General features: G+C 36.8%; 1 protein-coding gene across 1 annotated transcript in view; it reads left to right on the forward strand.

Annotated features, from left to right (window-relative positions):
* tenm1 (teneurin transmembrane protein 1) overlaps positions 1-20,089 on the forward strand; it is a 348,630-nt gene that overhangs the window by 234,676 nt on the left and 93,865 nt on the right. The window contains exons 19-22 of the mRNA XM_057850586.1: positions 10,378-10,521; positions 13,554-13,806; positions 14,538-14,558; positions 18,924-19,156. Of these exons, the coding sequence (XP_057706569.1) occupies positions 10,378-10,521; positions 13,554-13,806; positions 14,538-14,558; positions 18,924-19,156 (651 nt within the window). The remainder of the gene's footprint in view (positions 1-10,377; positions 10,522-13,553; positions 13,807-14,537; positions 14,559-18,923; positions 19,157-20,089) is intronic.

Here is a 20,089-nt window from a genome sequence, read left to right on the forward strand (position 1 = left end):
CTGAGATGCAATTCTTGGCTGTTTTCAACAATGTACATCAAAACAAAGACATTGATTGTCTAAAAATGGTTCAATATTGGGTGAAATGTCTTGTTTTCTCATGTAAATTTATATTGCTCTTTACCTAAAATAAAATGTTTTATATCCGATTACTCGAATAATCAATGGAATTTTCAGTAGAATACTCAATTACTAAAATATTCAATACCTGCAGCCCTAAATGTAAATAAATATCCTTCATTCGAAATGATATTTAAACTATAAACATTATTCTCTCTCACTAGTAATGTGCCATATAATTAAAATTTTCATATACTGTACATATTGTTTCTAAAGCAGTGAGTTTTTTCTAGGATCTCACACAGAATGGATGGATGTATAGTTTTTCTCCCATTTAATTTGGATTTTATATGTGATACCTTAAGTTAGAAAGTTAGAAATCCTCTCATTTTTTAATTTCCCCTGAAAATAGATTAAAATGAGTGTGATTATGAAATTACAGTGGAAGTAATCAGGTTGACACATGTTCTTGTGCAACTTGAACAACTTGAACTTGTTTCCAGTGCATCTTTTTGGGGGTTGCTTAATTATATTAGCATAGAGTAAGTGATACAATTTAGTGTCTTTCATTTTGTAATTTAGAGTAAACCACTTATGTTCATTGCCTCAAGATTTTTAATTACTGTAACTGTGCCCATAAAAAGGAGCTCAAGCCACGCATGATTTTAGGGTAGTTGTATTGAGAAGCCTGATTAGAAGATGCCACTTGACTGACCATCACGCGCGCACTCATCTACACTCCTGCTGAGAAAATTGAACGAGAGTGGTAGTGAAACTAGAATTAGAGTGACAGTCAATGTTTATTTAGGCATTATTGTATTCTTTTGTAAACTAATGACTAAATAATAATGATATAGTAATATTCAATATCATGCCGGAGGGGTTACATGTTACTGAAATGCTAAGAAATACATGCATATTGTGCAAATCTGATTTAGAAAACAATGACAAGCACAGCGGTGGAAAAGTATTTTCAAATGGGGCAATGAAAAGATTAAAATCTCAAATATACTGTGGATAACTGCTAGTTAACATTCTATCTGCAGAAGCAGGTAGGAAACACTTAAGAGCAGGTTTGACTGAACCAGCTCCATTGAAATAAATGTGTACTTTCGCTCAAGTTAATGCAGTGTACTGTACCGAAGACTTGACATGATGTGGACTAGTCTTCTACCTGTCAGATTTACGGTATTTTTAGGTGTCATGTAATATAGCTTTTATTACAGTATGAGGAAGTGCAATTCACCAGAGTATCGCCTTTCACATGAGCAAAAACAAGTACAGTACTTATAAAAACATAAAGCAGGGTGTCAGACTCAATATCCTGCCCTTTAACTATAGTTAAAGCTGTCTTGTTTTGATTTTACTTATAGGAATGGTTTAAGGAATTAATATTTTGAAATTTATAGTTGTTTTTTTATAACATCATTATTAGTAGAAGTTGTTGTGGTACGTTTTTGTATTAATTACAGTTTATAATAATTAGTCCTTCATATTTGAAAAGGGCAAAAAATTAAGCAAATAACAATACAAATAATAACGTGCAATCAAATATTTTAATATAAGGTAAATGTTTGTTGTTGCTTTTCTTTGTAGCCAAGGTTAGCAAGCATTGCATTTAATTAATTTTGTTTAGATGTTTATACCAAGATTAAATGCTGATATAATGAAACCTCCAACAACATGTTCCGTGAAAATATTAGACCTCCATTTTGTTCAGATTTTTAATTAATTTCTAACATTAGAAAATGGAACGCGACTCATCCTGGTTCAATCCATAAATGCTTTATTTACAGTATAGGCAATATTTATTAAATATTTCATAACTTTCATATTTACTCTATCCTTCTGCATCAACTAGACCTTTACATTATCAAGATTAAATAATCGTTAAGATGCTTACTCAAATAAAGTCTCCAGAGGCGGGTGAAACTTTGGTCACTTTTCAGATTCATGACATCTAGTGCATTCAACATTAGAATTCGTCCTCTCCTAAACACAAACTCATACAGATCTCTATCATTTTCGAGCAACATAACTCTAGCTAGAAACTACTCTGGCTTATAGAAACTGGCTGCGGGCATTGCACAAATCAAAATCTCAAGAGGCATTTTGGGATATATACTGTAATTTAGTCTGTGAGCACTGTAATCTGAAAGGGCATAGAAATCCATACTGTTTTCTAGCTTTAACAGGTCACATAAAATAACATGAAGGGCTGCTGACATATGTTCTATAAAGATGTTTTTATATAATAAGTTTACTTTTCTTTGACATTGCAACTGCAGTATACAAAAGACTTATATTATACTACTTTGAAAGTTTGAGCAGACAAATCAAAAGCTTTCCTTTTGCTTTCATTCTTTTTCCACTCTTCCCTTTCTGATCCGTCACCTTTTGTTCCGTCACATTTTCACTTATTGTATTTACCTTCTTGTCTAAACAGAGATCTGCTTTCCATTTATGCGCTTCTCCTTTTTATTCTTCCAGTGTTGGTTTTCTTCCTCAGTTTGGACTTTTCTTCCCCTCCTTACTTGTCATTTCCTTCATTCTGTCTCATCTCCCTTGTTGCCTTCCTTGTATCACGCTGTCCACATGATCCTCTATCTGTACCCTTGCCCCCCCCTTCCTAAACCATCCTTCTCTAGACTTCCTAGTGCTTTGCTGGGCAAGCTGCCTACACATACACTCATTGTATGTACACATACACACACAGCCAAAGAGTTTGCTAGAAAGGAAGATCGTGCTCTGTTTGCTGGAGTGAACACATGCCTAAGGCTTCAACAGAGGCCAATGAAAGCTTTCTTTCACCTGTGTGGTATAGTACATGAGAGTATTATTGTTTGTAAGGGAGTGTGCGGGTGCACTACTGCGTGTGTCCCCTTGTAATATATCGATTGTAATACAAGGTTGTAGAAACATACTTTCTCTGTGCACCTTGCTTGGCTTAGCTCCAGTTTCTCAGTGTTGTGATAATGGAAGAAGATTCTGGAATAAGTTCTTTGGATTTACGAAGACATTAACGTCTTCGTAGTGTATATCTGTTAGCTGCTTATCAGCGGCTTTTAAACAAACACATTTGCCTTAAGTTTTCTTATAATATCCAGTGCTGTCCTTCCTTCCACCAAGCCTTTGACTAGCTTCTTAACTAACTTGTTATGGTTTATATTGTTTCACTGTGGTGAGAGATTGTTTCAATTATTTTTATGACAAGGGCGCTTTGAATGGAATCTTGATTGACACCAAATCTTCTGTAGTCCAAGTTCCTTTTGTGAGGGATGTTAATAATTGGTTGTGTCATGGTTTATGTAATCTATTTTTAACTTTAAAAGCATAATTCACATGTGCTACACAAGGAATTTTAAAGTGCTTCATTAGAGGCAATGCAAACTTCAAAAGAATTCAGAGACTCTCAAGCCCTTGCCATCATTGGGGTTGTCTGGCTGTCTGTTACAAGTACAATCATTAAATTTTGGCAATCTGGCTTTTTATTCCAAAGTTTAACAGTACTTGCGAGCTGATGGTAGTATTCTAGCCTTGGATAAATGTAAACTTTAATGCTTTCCAAACTATTACGTATCCCTTACTACTACTTATTTTTGTAATTGTTTCAGCTTCACCATTATTAGATGGAGCTATCGAGTTTATCCTGCATGTATTTTGATGGGTTTTCCCTCGTTTTAAGTGAGTGTTTGACTTGGTATATACTTTAAATGTAAATGCCCTCTTACAGTATGTATCTGACAGGCTCGGGAGTTATTTCTGCTGACTAAGCTCCCCCGTTCCCTTGAGTGCATGTCAATTCACATGCATTTGGGTCTACAATAAAGCAAGTTATATACATCAGTGTCTGCAGTGTTTGACAGTGACAGGTCATTCGCTGCCACATTTGTGTCAGAGATGCCAACTTGTCTTTTTATCTCCACTTTATAAATGTATTCATTGGGATTGTGCGCGTGCATTTGAATTCCTTTGCATAAACTCTCTATTGCCAAATGTGTCACATTTGATACACTTAGAAGTTCGTGATTTTGAGACTAATTCAGAATTTTGAAAAAGTTTTCTCAAAACAATTGATGGATGCAAGTCGACAAATGCACCTGCAGGTTCTAAGAGGGGGGGGAAATCTGGATTTAGCAAGGGTTATTGATATTAGAGAGCTTATTACACATATTCATTTTATTTTTAATTTTTTACAAATTTCCCAAATAGCAAACCGAAGTTCAATAAACATTTTCGACAATAAACAATGTTGAATCAACATTGCAAATACGGATGACACCTGACAGTGACGTTGAAACAACATTGTTCTATGGTATGTCAGGCGATGGGAGGGGTTTAACATAGTTTTATAGTTGATGAGCTAATGTTGAAAAACAGTTTATTTTTGATTGACCAGGAAATATGATTGAAAAGTCTGAATTATGGATGAGTGGGAGTTATATAGTCAAAAACAGTTGTGTTCGTGGTTGACCGGGAACACAGTGAATCACCTCGAACAAATTCCACTGGAAACGCCTCATTTAAGAATAGCCATATTTAAAGGTAAGCCCGTTGCTCTTCTTCAGGGCCTTTATCAGCAATGTCATACGGTAGAATGAAAATCAAAATTGTATATAAAACCGTTTGCCTGACACAACGTGACAAAGTTACCGAAATTGTAAGAAACGGTGCATTTGTTGTGAATGGCATACAAGCTAAGACCTACTTAGCCTGGATGTTAGCTAAGTAGAACTTAGTTCTGGCAAACTTTATTCTTTTTCCAATTAAAGTGCTAAAATCAGTAGATTTTAGACACAATCAAGACATGTCAAAATTAATTGATTGAACACCAGGACAGCGCGGTCATTTTTCCATCATCGCTAGCTAACTAGCTAGCTCCGTTCCCACATTTAGCCCTAATTTGGTTTGCGATAGTTGTGGCTACAGCGCTACGCTATGCCCCAGACCGCGTTTGTGGCAAGGCTTGTCAGACTGAGGAGGCGGCTTAACTTTAAAATAAGTTTACTGCGCGTTAATGAAGTTCTGTTTTGTTGTGATTCAATTAAAAATAATTTGAAATCTAGTTTTTATTTTTATTTATTATTGAAATATTTATTTGATATATAGTGAAAAACACTCACGTGACTTGAAGTTCCACTCTGAGACCCCCAATTTGGCCAAATTTCAAAATTGCCTGATATTCATGTGTGATACATCATTGGAAAGCCTAAAATCCTAATTTTCTGGGGGACGAAAAATTTTGGACAGGAGGGCATTTTTTTTATTTTATTTTTTTTTTAAACAGCAAAACCCTATCTGGAGGCGAGAGCACGCGAGAGCAGAATTACAGATGGCATGACTTTAACGAGATATTATCGCGTACTTATCTTGTTTCGATCCAAAAACTCCATGTCGCATGTATCACTGAGTGTCAAGACAGCTGTGGCCATTCACAGCTGGATTTTGGGGGGATTTAATGGGTGAAACTTGGTAATATAACTAGGGTCGTGATGCAGAAATTGCAGACATCAAGGAGTGGTCGAGATGTTCTTATTCATATATTTATCCTTTTAAACGTTTTTTTTTGTTTTTTTTTCCAATATTTCTTTGTTTGGATCATATTGGGGAAAAAGCGACAGTAACAAAAAAATACAATTTAGCGATATTTATGAGGTAGATATCAGTGACTTTTTTACAAACGCCATTTTTTTCATTGTGACGTAATTTGTATAAAAGTTTAAAATATGCCAGCGAATAATTTTTTAAAGTCGTTTTTTTTTTTTTTTTTTTTTTTTTTAAACTAATTATTAGACATCAATTAATGATTCTAAGCTAAAAATGACAGACATTTTGAATAATAAATATAATTACTTACCTTGTTTTCATGGCTGGGTTGAAGCAAAAACGGTTGCGCGACGTCTGTAAACGGGGGTTTCCAGGGTAAAACGGGCAAATTAAAAATAGTTCGGGGGCTTAATGCGCCATGAATCTGCTATGGCAGCATAAAGACATATTGTTCTATCAAACACAACAGTTGTTTTGGCTTAAAATACAGCAGTTTCTTTTAAAGAGGAGTGCAAGAGCAGAAACTGCTTTTTCAGTCTTGTCTGTGTTTTCTGCCATATACAGTGTATACAGTATATAGCCTCGCTGTTTTTTCTGTCTGTAAATAAAGCAGGACCTCTAAATATAGGCATATTTGGAAACATTATTAGCATCATGTTTGGAAATGAAGGAAAACATAACATTGATTCAGCGTTGTTCCAATATTAATAATCGAAATAGCGTTTAGGTTTTGTAAGTATTTCAACGTTGGAACAACATTAATCGAGGGTGCAAAAGTGATGACAAATTAACATCGGGTGTCAACGTTGATTCAACGATGTAAGATCGACAGCAGAATGTTGATTCAACATCTTTTCAAAATCGGTCTGCTATCTCGGTTGAGAAAAAGGTTCCATTAAGACCTTATTTTTCAAACTTTGTGATTTGTGATGTAATTGTCAACTGGTTTGAATTTTAGGTGCTGTTTTCTTCCTTGTATTTAAACGCATTTAAAGGGGCAGTGGTATGTAAGAGTGACTATTGTTAATATGAACGATAGCATTACTTTTTCCCTAATCTAAATATATATAAAAGGTAAAAAATAAGGTCTTCCTTGTTTTTTTTGTTGTTGTTGTTGTTTTTTTTAATTGTAAATGTGTGTTTAGTTTACAGACGTTCATCCTTTTTAATTCAAACAAATCAGGAACATTTTTTTCATACTGTCTGGATGTTTAACACTTGTAAATAAAGTAAATTTAGATCTGATGAGAAATTGACATCACAGACCCCCCCCCCTCCAAGCGATTTGTGTTATCTGAAACCAAGGCTAATTTTCAGTGAAATTGTAGTGAGAAGGATTAGTGTATCAATACAACTATGATTCCACACACCGCATTGTAGGGCTCTCCCACAGAACACTGACTCCTTTTTATTACACTGCTACTTTATACTGATCTCTGCAGACAGAGCCACTGATGAGGTTTTGCTGTACAGGTCTTTCATCTCGCTCAACCCAACATACAATATAGCTTTGAGAGAGATTAAATTCAACTTCTATGTTTCTGCGGGCACACCGCCAATGAAATGAAGTTGAGAGTTTTCCAAAGAGGTTGAACCCAGACATCCTGACCTCGGCTACTAAAGATTCCATCAGTATGCACTGTGCCCTGGATTTTAGTGCTCTTGACAGCAACATTGTCAAGTGTCTCACTGAGAAAAAAAAAGGAAACCCTTGAGGAGTCTTCTTTTGAAATGTTTATGAAGACAAAGATTTGAGTAGAAAAAAAAATGCTGCATATTAAAGTAACAGCTTTTGTTCGTGTAATCATGTGAACCAAAATAGGACAAATGGTTTGATACACAAATCTGCACAGGATGTACTGTACAAAATGTAAGACTGGATATAAACAGTCTGCAAAAGCGTATTTGAATGTCAGGGTTTTTTGATGAAAAGAAAAAATGAGACCAAGATGAACAATTTCAAAACTTTTCCCACCATTCATTTCAAATGAAAGGTCAAATGAATCATTTGACATCAATTCTCCATATAAATACAATAATATCAGTTGCCACTTTAATGCTTCACTGCATGCACGGTGCACTTAGAGTGATAAGCAGTTTTGAAAACCTTCAGTTTCCACTTACGATAAATACATTTTGAAATGATGGCTTAAAAGTTTGTTTTATTGAATAAGAACAAGTGTTTGGTGAATTCACTTTTTGTTTCTAGAAATTTTTTAAACAATGGTTTAACTGAGCATTTGATTAGGCGAATGGGCAGACATTTTAGATTCACTGTGTTCGTATATAATAAGCATTAAATATTAAACACAGTACAGTACACGTTTTCCAAACGCGGGTGGTTGAGGGCATTAATATTTGAAAGCAATACGCAGTCTCATCTCTACCGTATGTTGCTGTTAGATGGATATTGTATTTTAAGTTCAAAATAAGCCACAGAAAATCAGGTGTGCTGACTCAATTTCCAATATTACCTGCATAATGTCCTCTACATGACAAACATTGATTCACCCATTTCGGATCACTGGTTCATTGTTCATATGTGGTTTGAAACTTTTTAACTCTATTAATACATCACTTTAACACTGGGGTCGGGAACCTTTTTGACCGAGAGAGCCATGAACACCACATTTTTTAAATGTAGTTACGTGAGACCTATACAATATGTTTAAAACTAAAAATACAAGTAATGTGTGCGTTTGATGTAATTTCAACACTTTTAAAGTACAAGGGTTTGGGTTAGTCTCTGAATTCTTTTTAATCAATGTTAATCAATGATGAGTATTTCTTACCATTAATGCGACTTCTGGTGCTGCATGGTTTTAATGATGGCTTTGTAGTCTGGTTGACTTGAATAAATCCTCCCCTCTTGTTGCCCCTCCCATAATCAAAACCTTACAATTACGCTGAATTACGACAAATTGCTAACGTCTGTTGACTCATCCAAAGCGAGAGAAAAAAACGGCGCCGCTTTTATGTCCTTCCCTTGCATTGCCTCAATTTGATTTGACATCATGATGGTAAGATTGTCAACAGTTCTTGTCGACAGAGGCATGTCTTTTAACCATTTAATGATCTTGTCTTTATCTGAAAAGTCATCAAAAACTCTCCACAAAGGCAAATTCCTCTGTCCATTCCTGCTGAAAAGTACTGTACTCCTCGTCTTTTTTTCTTTTTGCCATCTTCTCAAAAGGGTTCCTAAAGTTAGCTGACAAACGCGGAAAACGAAACTTAGAACGAGGGAAGTTTACTTCACGCACATGGGCACATTGGCCGCTATTTCCGACAGCAAAATATGGCGACCCCACTTGAACAGTGTCTCTGCTTCATCTACGTTGCCAATGCAATTGATAGGTAAATAAATACAGTGGTACCTCTACATACGATCACTTCGACACACGATCTTTTCGACATCCGACGTAAAATTTGAGCCGCCATTTGTTTCTACATCCGACGAGTTGCTCGAAATACAACGACATGACAGCACTGCAAACGAACGCACGGTGGATTTTCTTGTGTGAGAAATCAACACAGTTTTCAAAAAAAGTTGATACAGTTGGAGAAACAAGGAAAAAAGTGATGCTTACCTTTGAAATGAAGATGCAAGTTATAGAAAAATATGAGCTTGGTGTGCGCGTCCCTGAACTGGCTCAACAATACAGCTCCATGGTCCTCTTCCGACCACCGTTCGCCACTATTTATAAGTTAAGGTGACGATTATTATTGTGGTAACATTGCCAAGGAAATCGCCAGCTTCGTCATGTTTTTATCATTTATTTAAGAACTTATCCAACACAAAACGCCCATTGTCTTAAGCAGTTGACTGCTCTCAAGAAAACGAAAGTATTATCTCTACCGCACCGACCTATCTCACTGAGACGTCAGCTTCGCGGTGCGTTCAGGGACAGTAAAAAGTGTCCGCCATATTAGAATCCGATTCGTTACATTATTTACAGGAATAATTATTAATTATTCTTATTATTATTATATTATTCTGAATTATTTATTTATAACTTATTTGTTTTTCTATGTTTAATTGCCATTTGTAACAGTGCCAGCAGTATTTATTAGGAATTTAGTGTATGTTTTTAGGCTTTGGAACGAATTAATGGAATTATAATGTATTCCTATGGGAAAATCCTGCTCGACATACGACCGTTTCGACTTACAAACAAGGTCCTGGAACGAATTAAATTCGTATGTAGAGGTACCACTGTATATAGATCAACACAACGACATGTATGTTTTCCACTTTCCCACTAAAATTACTGCGAAACGGCTTTTTAGTCGCCGGTTGTAGTATACAGAGTACATCTAGGTTGTTATTCGATGATATCTAGTGCAAATTGCACGAGTGTTTTCGCAGCATTAAAAAAGTTAACATACAGCGCAAAAGTCACGTCTGCTCATTACTGCACAACACCAACATATGACCGGTGACCATCGCCGTTTCGCGCAATGCGCAACGGAGTTTAACAAAACTTTTTTTTTTTTTTTTTTTTTAATAATTATAGATTTGTCTGCGAGCCAGATGCAGCCGTCAAAAGAGGCAGATCTGGCTCGCGAGCCATAGGTTCCCGACCCCTGCTTTAACGTATAATGTACAGTAGATAATTCTAAAAAGTCTAATTATTAAGGTTATTTATATAAAGAAGGCTTGACAGTTTAGACATTTTTGAGCGGTCTAATTCTGTTCTCCTAGACAATGTAATGCCATGTTTATAATAATCCCATCCATGCGCCTGTTTTTTTTTTTTTTTTTTTTTCTAGTTTCAGTTGGCTACGAGTATGAGTCATGTCCTGGAGTTATACAGTGGGAGAGGAGGACAGCTCTCATGCAGGGTTTTGAGCTGGTGCCCTCTCACCTCGGAGGTTGGTCCTTGGACAAACATCATTCCCTCAATATTCGTAGTGGTGAGTATATCCTATACATGTTGAGTAAAACTTGAACTTTAGTGTTCTGTATTTGTACTTTAGAACTGTTATTTATTGTACTGGCCGTGGTGCAGTTGGAAGCTCGAGTTGTCCTGGGACCGAAGGGTCAGCGGTTCAATTCTATTGCTACGACTGCCCACTGTCGAAGTGCCCTTGGGTAAGGCACTGACCTCTTAATTTCCCCCCAATAAGTTGGCAGCGCCTCGCATAGCTGCAGCACCATTGGTGTGTGAATGTGTGCATGTAAGGGTAGATGTGTGCTAATGTAAAGTGCTTTGGGCATGGTAACCATGTAGATAAATGTACTTTATAAGTACTCTCCATTTACCAGTATTCCTGCTGCCAAATTGCTTAACAGGACTTTATTGAGTATTGACACTTGATGATTATGAATATTATAACAGAATAATATTCTTAATCATGACAAAGCAATACCCAAAACTTACTAAATGTATAATTTAATGCTCTCCAAACTATACTGTAGATTTTATAATCCAAAAAAGACCTAAACGACATGGTGAGACTAAGGTTACTTAGAAGTTTTTTTTCCTGTATACATCATTTTAAATGTCAGAACAGGCAGATAACTTTAATCCATGTGTGTGATTGTAAAATCAGTTTATCATTGCACTGTGCCAGATCTGCTAGTTATGAAATGGGCTGTGAAAAAAAACGTTGTGTTCTCATGCCATTGTCTGACAATAGAAACACAGTAAAATGCAAATGCAACCAACTGTATAATGAATTTGGCTACATTAAAACACACGAGTAGTAATTAAAGAGAGCAGGGGCTGTGTAAACTTTAAATGCTGCTTCAGCTCTACATCAGCCTGTGCTAACAGCAGGACACTGGACTGTGTGATCCAAGAGACAGTTTCTGACAGATATTCAGCACCAAAATTATGTTGTGGTTTGTGTGTGTGTGTGTTTCTAATTCTATCATCTAGTATGTATGTTGTCTTTTTTTGTGATACTGCCACCATAAAATATTGATTTGTTAGGCAATCTGTTATAACCCTTGCAGAATCAGTCATAAATCTGACTGACTGTTTGACTGAAAGAATAACTAATGTGGATGCTTCCTTTATTATTTCAATACAAAATGCGGAGCTGCTTTCATTACCTTATAATGCCTTACACAGTGACCATTTTCAATGATACCACTAAGTGAACTCCCACATACTTGCAGTTTGGCATTCACAAATTCTCCTATTTGTAAATTTTATATGCCAATGTCTTGTATATAAATTAGAGCTGAAACGAATACTCGTGCAACTCGAGTAACTCGAGTTTAAAAACTGATCCGAGTAATTGTATTTAATGCGGGGCAATGCGCTGATTTAACATGCGTAGAGGAAGAAGCAATTAAAAAAAAAAAACAACCTTACTGAAGCCAACAGCTGCTACAAACTACGCCGACGTTGCTAAAAACTACGCCCGCATGATGCTAATGTAGTGTGGTAGCAGGTAGTGTCCGATGCGTCTCATAGATATCGCATGCATTAAGGACTAGATGCGAAATGACAGACTCGGCCACGTTTCTAAGACTCGGCAGCGTTAGTAAACAGCCGCCATCTTTAAGCAGGAGACTTCTCGTTACTGTCACTCGCTCACGTAACGTTAGCCCTTTGGAGGGCTAGGTTTCTATTGATTATGACCACTGTCGATCCGTGGCTAACGTGTCTTACATACAGGCTTTATTTAATCTGTAAAAACACAGCGCTGTAGAGTGATGAGGGTGTAAAATTAAAACATAATAAAGCTAACTGTCAGTTTTAGCTCAGTAGTCATTGCTGAATAAAACACCAAGTAGCACTGGTCCCTACTGTGCTCCAATACAGCAGGTATCATACATTTATTTTGAACACTGCAAAAACTCAAAATCCTATCAGCACTTACAGTTTAGACTAACTTAAAACTTAACTAGAACTAAAAATAGCTTGACACAAATGGAAATTCAATTGAAACACGTGGGAAAAACACATAGCTTTCAAGTGATGTGTGTTATCAAGCGTAATTACATTTTTAGGTAAGAAATATGTTGTTGTTTTTTTATAAGATCTAGAAGTTTTTTGAGTGAAAGCAGTGAATTTTTGTTGTTGTTTTTTGTTGGCTGTTTTCAACAACGTACATTGAAAATAAAGACATTGATTGACTGAAAAAGGTTCAGTATTGGATTAAATGTCTTTTTTTCTCATGTATATTTATAATTGCTCTTTACCTCAAAAAAAAAAAAATGTTTTATCTGATTACTCGATTAATCGATAGAATTTTCAGGCGGATACTCGAATACTAAAATATTTGATAGCTGCAGCTCTAATATAAATATTGCTATTCATGCCAAAGCCTTGTCTTGTTGAAAAAAAAGTGATTTACCACAATCTTGTAGTTTATTCTACAGGCAACTACAAACATTTTTATGTGTGCATCAATTACTTCTCGACATTAACTATCCATCGCAGGCCTTGGTCGCATGAAGAGAAGTTGTTCAACCTTAATAAACTTAATGAGTTGATTCTTTTCTTGAAAGTCCTCATTGAGGCTCATTCTTCTTTTAGGTAATCATATGATTATCAAGTGATTTATGCTGGTGAATGAAATGCTATAGTTTGGTGTCACTTGACTGCCTGGATTTGAACATTGACGAGCTTACAGTAGAGTACGCACAAAAAAAAAAAAAAAATTACAGGCGTTATTAAAACACAAAAAAACAAAATCTATTCAAACACTAAGAAAGCACCACACAAGTTAGTCACAAAGAAGTCGGAAAACATACAGTATATACTGTATCATGTAGGATACATCGCCTTACAGTAGTAGGTTAATTCTACATTCTATTAAAAATAACAATTATGTTTATTTATTTTATTATCTACTAGAAACTCTCTCTGTTGGACAGTGCAGCAAACATCTTTGAACTGTTTCACCTCAACTTTTGGAGTTTTATTTTATAATTATTGCAAATATATGTGATGGTATGGTTAACTAATTTATCTTTTATTTTATTTCAGGAATTCTCCACAAGGGAAATGGGGAAAATGTTTTCCTCTCCCAACAGCCCCCTGTTATAGCCACAGTTATGGGGAACGGATTCTACCGGAGTGTCCCCTGTGGGCCTAGCTGCAGTGGCGCAGCCCGAGATCTGATGCTGTATGCCCCTGTTGCGTTGTCCAGTGGGCCTGATGGTTCTCTTTTTGTTGGGGACTTCAATTTCATTCGCAGGGTACATCCAGATGGATACACCAGAACGATTTTGGAACTAAAGTGAGTTGTAAGCATAGTTTAAGCATAAGATTAAAAATAATCACATTTCAATCAACTGACATACATTATGTTATGAACACATGCAGTATATGAGTTAGAATGGCTTTGGTTCTCGTTAGAAAATGTATTTGTGTACTCATTGATTTAAGTTTGTTGCCATGCCGAAGCAGTGTATGTGCATTTCCGACTTCACACACTGTAATCTACTTCTTTGGGCAGAGTCTTTACTGTGAAATAATGTTTTTGTGGTGGATTATGACAATATCACACTGCGCCGGAGGCACTACAATCTCTATTGCTCTATTTTCTCAAGCATAGCATCTCAACTGAATTTCACAGTCATTTGTCCTATAAAGCGTTCTTTCTTCTTATGCAACTTAAGTCATATTCGCTGGTATTATTGCATCTCTTACTAATACTTGTGTTTCAGACTTTCATCGTGATGACATTTAATACTTCACTTTCCTGTGGGAAGAACGAGCAAACAGCTTCCTGCTTGGATTAATATTTAATAGGAAACAATGCAGCTGTTTAAATCAACCCTAATCATACTTTATGGGCATGAATCTCGCTTATTGTAACTTGTGACATTTTTTTTTTTTCTTCTTGCTAGAGTTGCGAGTCTCATATTTGTTTTCTTCTCTCTCTCTTTTGTGTGTCTGTTTTTTTTTTTTTTTCTCTCTTTTTTTTTTTCTCTAATGTGCCAATGTGCCACCATGGATTGTTATCAGGAACCGGGACACCAGACACAGGTGAGAAATGGATATTCAAACAAAGCTTGAGTCATATACATATAAAAAGGGATGTGTTATTGGAAGAAAAACACTGATTTAACAGCAATTTATTTTAAGTTGCACATGAAATAGTTAGCTTCCTATGGTTGCTCTTTTCATAGTAATACCTTATATCGGATCGGAACAAGGCTAACATTCTCTAGTTTGGTGAACGTTTTGCCTGAATATGCTGAAACTTAAAAATGCGCCTTGGACATAACATATTTATTTACCAAGCCCTCAGACCATCTACACTGCTGGCCAAAAGTATTGGCACCGCTGCAGTTCTGTCAGATATTGCTCAATATCTCCCAGAAAATGGTTGCAATTACAAATGCTTTGGTAGTAAAATCTTCATTCAAAAGAGATTTAAAAAAAAATTAAATCATTCTCATTTTACACAAAACTCCAAAAATGGGCCCGTCAAAAGTATTGGCACCCTCAGCCTAAAACCACAACTTTTAGACAAAATAACTGCGAACAACCGCTTCTGGTATCCATCAGTGAAATTCTTACGATACTCTGCTGGAATTTGAGACCATTCTTCTTTGGCCAAGTGCTCCAGGTCTCTGATAATTGAAGGGTGCCTTCTTGAGACTGCCATTTTCAGATCTCTCCACAGATGTTCTATGGGATTCAGGTTTGGACTCATTCCTGGCCACTTAAGAAGTCTCCGCTGCTTTCTCTCAAACCATTTTCTAGTTTCTAGTGCTTTTTGAAGTGTGTTTTAAGTCATTGTCCCACTGCAAGACCCATGGCCTCTGAGGGAGACCCAGTTTTCTCACACTGGGCCCTACATTATGCTGCAAAATTTGATGGTAGTCTCCAGACTCCATAATGCCATGCACACGGTCAAGCAGTCCAGTGCCAGAGGTAGCAAAGCAACCCCAAAACTTCAGGGAACCTCCGCCATGTTTGACTGTGTGGACCGTGTTCTTTTCTTTGAAGGCCTCGTTTTTTTTTATTTTTATTTATTTTTTTTTTTATCGCATCAAACTATGTTGATGCCTTTTCCCAAAAAGCTCTACTTTTGTCTCATCTGACCAGAAGACATTCTTCCAAAACGTGTTAGTCTTTCTGAGGTAAGTTTTGGTAAAGTCCAGCCTGGGTTATTTTATGTCTCTGGGTCAGAAGTGGGGTCTTCTTGGGTATCCCACCATAGAGTCCCTTTTCATTCAGACGTCGACTGATAGTAACGGTCGACACTGTTGCACCCACGGACTGTAGGACAGCTTGACCTTGTTTGGATGTTAGTCGAGGTTCTTTATCCACCATCCGCACAATCTTTCCTTCAAATATCTCGTCAATTTTTCTTTTCCTTCCACATCTCGGGAGGTTAGCCACAGTGCCATGGGCTTTACACTAATTGTTGACACTTCGCACGGTAGACACAGGAACATTCAGGTCTTTGGAGATGGACTTGAAGTCATGAGATTGCCCATGCATCCTCACAATTTTGCTTCTCCAGTCCTCAGACAATTCTTTGGTCTTCTTTCTTTTCTCTATGCTCAATGTGGTACACACAAGGACACAGGACAGAGCTTGAGTCAGCTTTAATCCATTTTAACTAGCTGCAAGTGTGATTTAGTTATTGCCATAACCTGTTATGTGCCACAGATAAGTAACAGGTGCTATTAATTACACAAATTCAAGAAGCATCACATGATTTTATGGAGTTTTGTGTAAGATGACAATGATTTATTTATTTTTCTTCATTCTCTTTTGTGTTTTTTCATTGCAAGCAAAATAGATGAAGATATTACTACCAAAGCATTTGTAACTGCAATCATTTTCCGGGAGAAATTGAGCACTATCTGACAGAATTGCAGTAGTGCCAATACTTTTGGCCAGCAGTGTATCTGACAAGCAGTTGTCAGCAAATGTCAGACCAAAAAACGTAATATTGTAAACCCTAATGCTTGAAGTGTATTCTTCTGGAGACACTTAAGATACCCTTTCCTCTCCTTGGGGGTTTCTCCTTTACTTCCTGCTTCCATGGCTGCCTTTTACCGTTTGGAGCATATTTCGTTTTTTTTTTATACTATACTATTGTTCTCCCAAGTCAAAAGCATTAATTATTCATCCATATTCAGCTCTCAAAGCCTTCGTCTCCACATTTTTCCCTGCAAAGTGTCTATCAGCAAGCAGTGTTTTTAAAGCAAGGTGTTCTCAGAAGGGAGACAATATGGGATGTACTCAGCGTAAAACCATAGTCTGTTCTCAGCCTTCAAAAGGAACACACAAGGGGAAGAAACACTTTTCAATATCGTCTGAGAAACCCAGACAGTCAAGATGACCGAGTCAATCCGCTTGGATAGCTTTTGTTTTTTATTTTATAACAATTTTTTCATTTCATGGTGAAGGAGCAGGATTTGCTACAGTAACATTATAATTTGGTTGTAACGTTCATTTCTTTTTAAGTGGATAGATGTCTTTTTAAGTGAGCATCTAATTTAGAAAAAAAAAGACAGTCAAGTCATTTGTAATAAACTCTAAGCAACAGCAATGCTTGCTGAAACTTTAAGAGGCCCAACAAATATTTTATGCTGCACAAAGCAGTGACACACTTTGAAACTCAGTGAAAAACTCTCCTTGGATCAGGTTTAAATTATTTATGTGCAATTCAGTGCAGAGTTCTGCAAACAGTTTTGCGCTTAATAGACTCAATGACTGACAGCCGCCTGGACTCTGCTGCATTATTTTTACCGTGAGAGCAAAGGATGTTCAGTTTAATATCAAGAGGGAGGTTTTTCCTAGGAGCATTTAGATTACATTGGGGTATTGCATTAAAATTCAAAGAGTCCAACAGATAATAAAATAAATAAATAAATAAATAAAAACAGCACAATGATTAATATTCCAGCAATGTTTTTTGGTTAATTTTTGCACTGTGTAATCCTGGCTTGGAAATGCTTCAGGATCTTTCCCAAAATAAATTAAAGGCATTTACATATAAAGGCCTCTTAGTTTGGCTCACTTGGCTGCTTTTTATATCATAAAAGAAGATGTGAACTTCCAGTTCCAAGATGAGTGGGCATGCAGCAAGCACAAAGTGGGCAGGTACTTGCATAATAAAGTGATGATGGGCGTTATGTCATCACTCATTTCAAATCCATTGCTTTTCAGAGAGTTTTGACATGGAAAGCAGTTTACTTTCAGGATATTGAAAAACCACATTAACGACAACCTTCAAACAGGTCACACACTCGTTCTGGCCTGTTATGCATAAAACTGGAAAAAAAATGAATTTGACACGTATGATTAAATATATATCATCACACGGTAAAACATGGCGTGGACAGATCAGCGACCACAGGTTTAGATACCAAAAAAAGCATGGAATTAATTAACGGGAATGTTTTGCATATTCCTCTGCAATATATACAGTTTGACATTACTGCTGTCCTCTATTATGCTCCATGGAAGCAGGTGCTCAATTATGTGCTGAATTTAAAAAAAAAAAAAAAAAGGAAAATGAAGTAGGTAATTACTTCTTGTATAACGATTTCTCCAAATAGCCACAATGGTTCATGCAAATCAATTGGAAGTGTAAACAGTAAAATTGAAAAATATAGATTTTTTTTTTTTTTTTTTTTAATTGACTGACAATACTTTGAAAATTAAGATTAAATGAACACAAGTATAATCACCGCTCCACTTCAATATAATGGGGTACAATTAAAATAAATCTGTGGCATACAATTATGCCCTAAATTTACCTCCTCAGACTATAGCTGGAACATTTTTGCTGAAGTTATTGAAACTAACTAATCTGCCTGCACATATCTGTCAAGAAGAGGCAAGCTAAAACATTTCAAATAAAGTATCCAGTGGTTATTTTGGGCAAATTTCCTCTTTTCTTAGCGTGAAGGATGGCACATGGAGTGAGCGTGTGGTGGTGATTTGGCGCAACGGGTCATTCTCATTACTGTGTACAGATGCCCCTTCCGACCAGCCCACCCACGCGCTGGGCCGTCGTACACTTCAGCAGAATGTACAATGCCCTGCCGAATGGATGACTCCCACCTATAGTTACCCTTGCTGGCAGGTTGTGGGAGGGCGGATTCTGAGCTTACTTAGCTTTTAGATATCCAGCTATGTGTAGTTTGAATTTTTGCATGTTGGACCTGGTGTTTATTGTTAAAACAGGAAATTTAAATTGTGACATAATTAAAACTCTTTTTACAGACTTGCCACTTTAGCATATACAGTAATTTCCTTTTTAAATATACATCTCTTATTTTTTAAATTCACCCAGGCAATTTAATAATTATAAGCTTCACTCTACTTGGAAAAAGTAGTGTATTTTTCTAACTTTGCTCTCCGCTGACCTGTCCTCAATAGCACCAGCCCAGCCCATAAATACTACTTAGCCATGGACCCAATGGGAGAAGTTCTTTATGTGTCGGACACCAGCAGTCGCAGAGTGTACAGGGTGAGGAACCTCGGTCAGCCAAAAGATCCGTCACGCAACTTGGAGGTGGTTGCTGGGACAGGGGAGCAGTGTTTGCCCTTTGACCAGAGTCACTGTGGAGAGGGCAGGAAGGCCACTGAAGCCGCACTCAATAACCCTCGAGGTAAGACCTTGTCACTGATAATGTTCTTACTAATTGTCGTGTACGTTCCATTGTTGCCAAGGTTATTGTTGTGGCACTGTACGTACAAATGTATGCCATAATCAAGTAGGGCTAGGCTGGGCCATAGACTTCACTATCAGTTGACGAGATAGTTCCTATTATTGTGCCACGGCTTCCCGTAGGGGGCCAGGCCAGGCAGAGCGTCGCGGAAGCTTTCGCTGCGATAAACTCAAACACACTGTGTTATAATGCCGGATTTATGTGGAAACATGATGAATGTTTTAGTGCATACAAGCAGGCAGGCGTGTCTCAAGAGTGATTTGGTCGAGGATTCTACGTAATCATTAGATAATATAGCACCATGCATGCACTTTGAAACGCTGTGAAAAAAAATGAAATGAATGGAAAAAATTAGCTGAACTTTAGCTTGAAATATTTACGTAAAATGAATAACTACCCATTTTTTTTTGCTTTTAAACAAGAATATAGACTGTTTTACGTTCATATCTATACACATTCAGGGATTTATGGCTTTCTTTTGTACCGTCTTCAGAAGAGGCTTCCCCGTGGGGTGACAGCCATGCACACATATTTGATGTAGAGTACGGCGTATGGTCTGAGCACTAACAGGATGACCCCCCCACGTCTTCAATCTATGCAGCAATGCTGACAGTACTCCTGTAATGAGTCACATGACATTTTGGAGGGAAAATGACAAGCAGTACTCAATTTGGACATATAGGGATGTACGTATTTACTAATTATTTATTTCTTATTATATAAGCTACACACAGACTACTTTTCATTGTGTCAAAGTTTCATTTTGTCAGTGTTGTCCCATGAAAAAATATACTTAAACATCTGCAGAAATGTGAGGGGTGTTCTAACTTTTGTCATACACTGTAGGTCGGTAGCAGCTTTGGTTTTGAAGAT

Source organism: Corythoichthys intestinalis, chromosome 11 (genome assembly GCF_030265065.1).
Source record: "Corythoichthys intestinalis isolate RoL2023-P3 chromosome 11, ASM3026506v1, whole genome shotgun sequence".
NCBI classification, from domain to species: Eukaryota; Metazoa; Chordata; class Actinopteri; order Syngnathiformes; family Syngnathidae; genus Corythoichthys; species Corythoichthys intestinalis.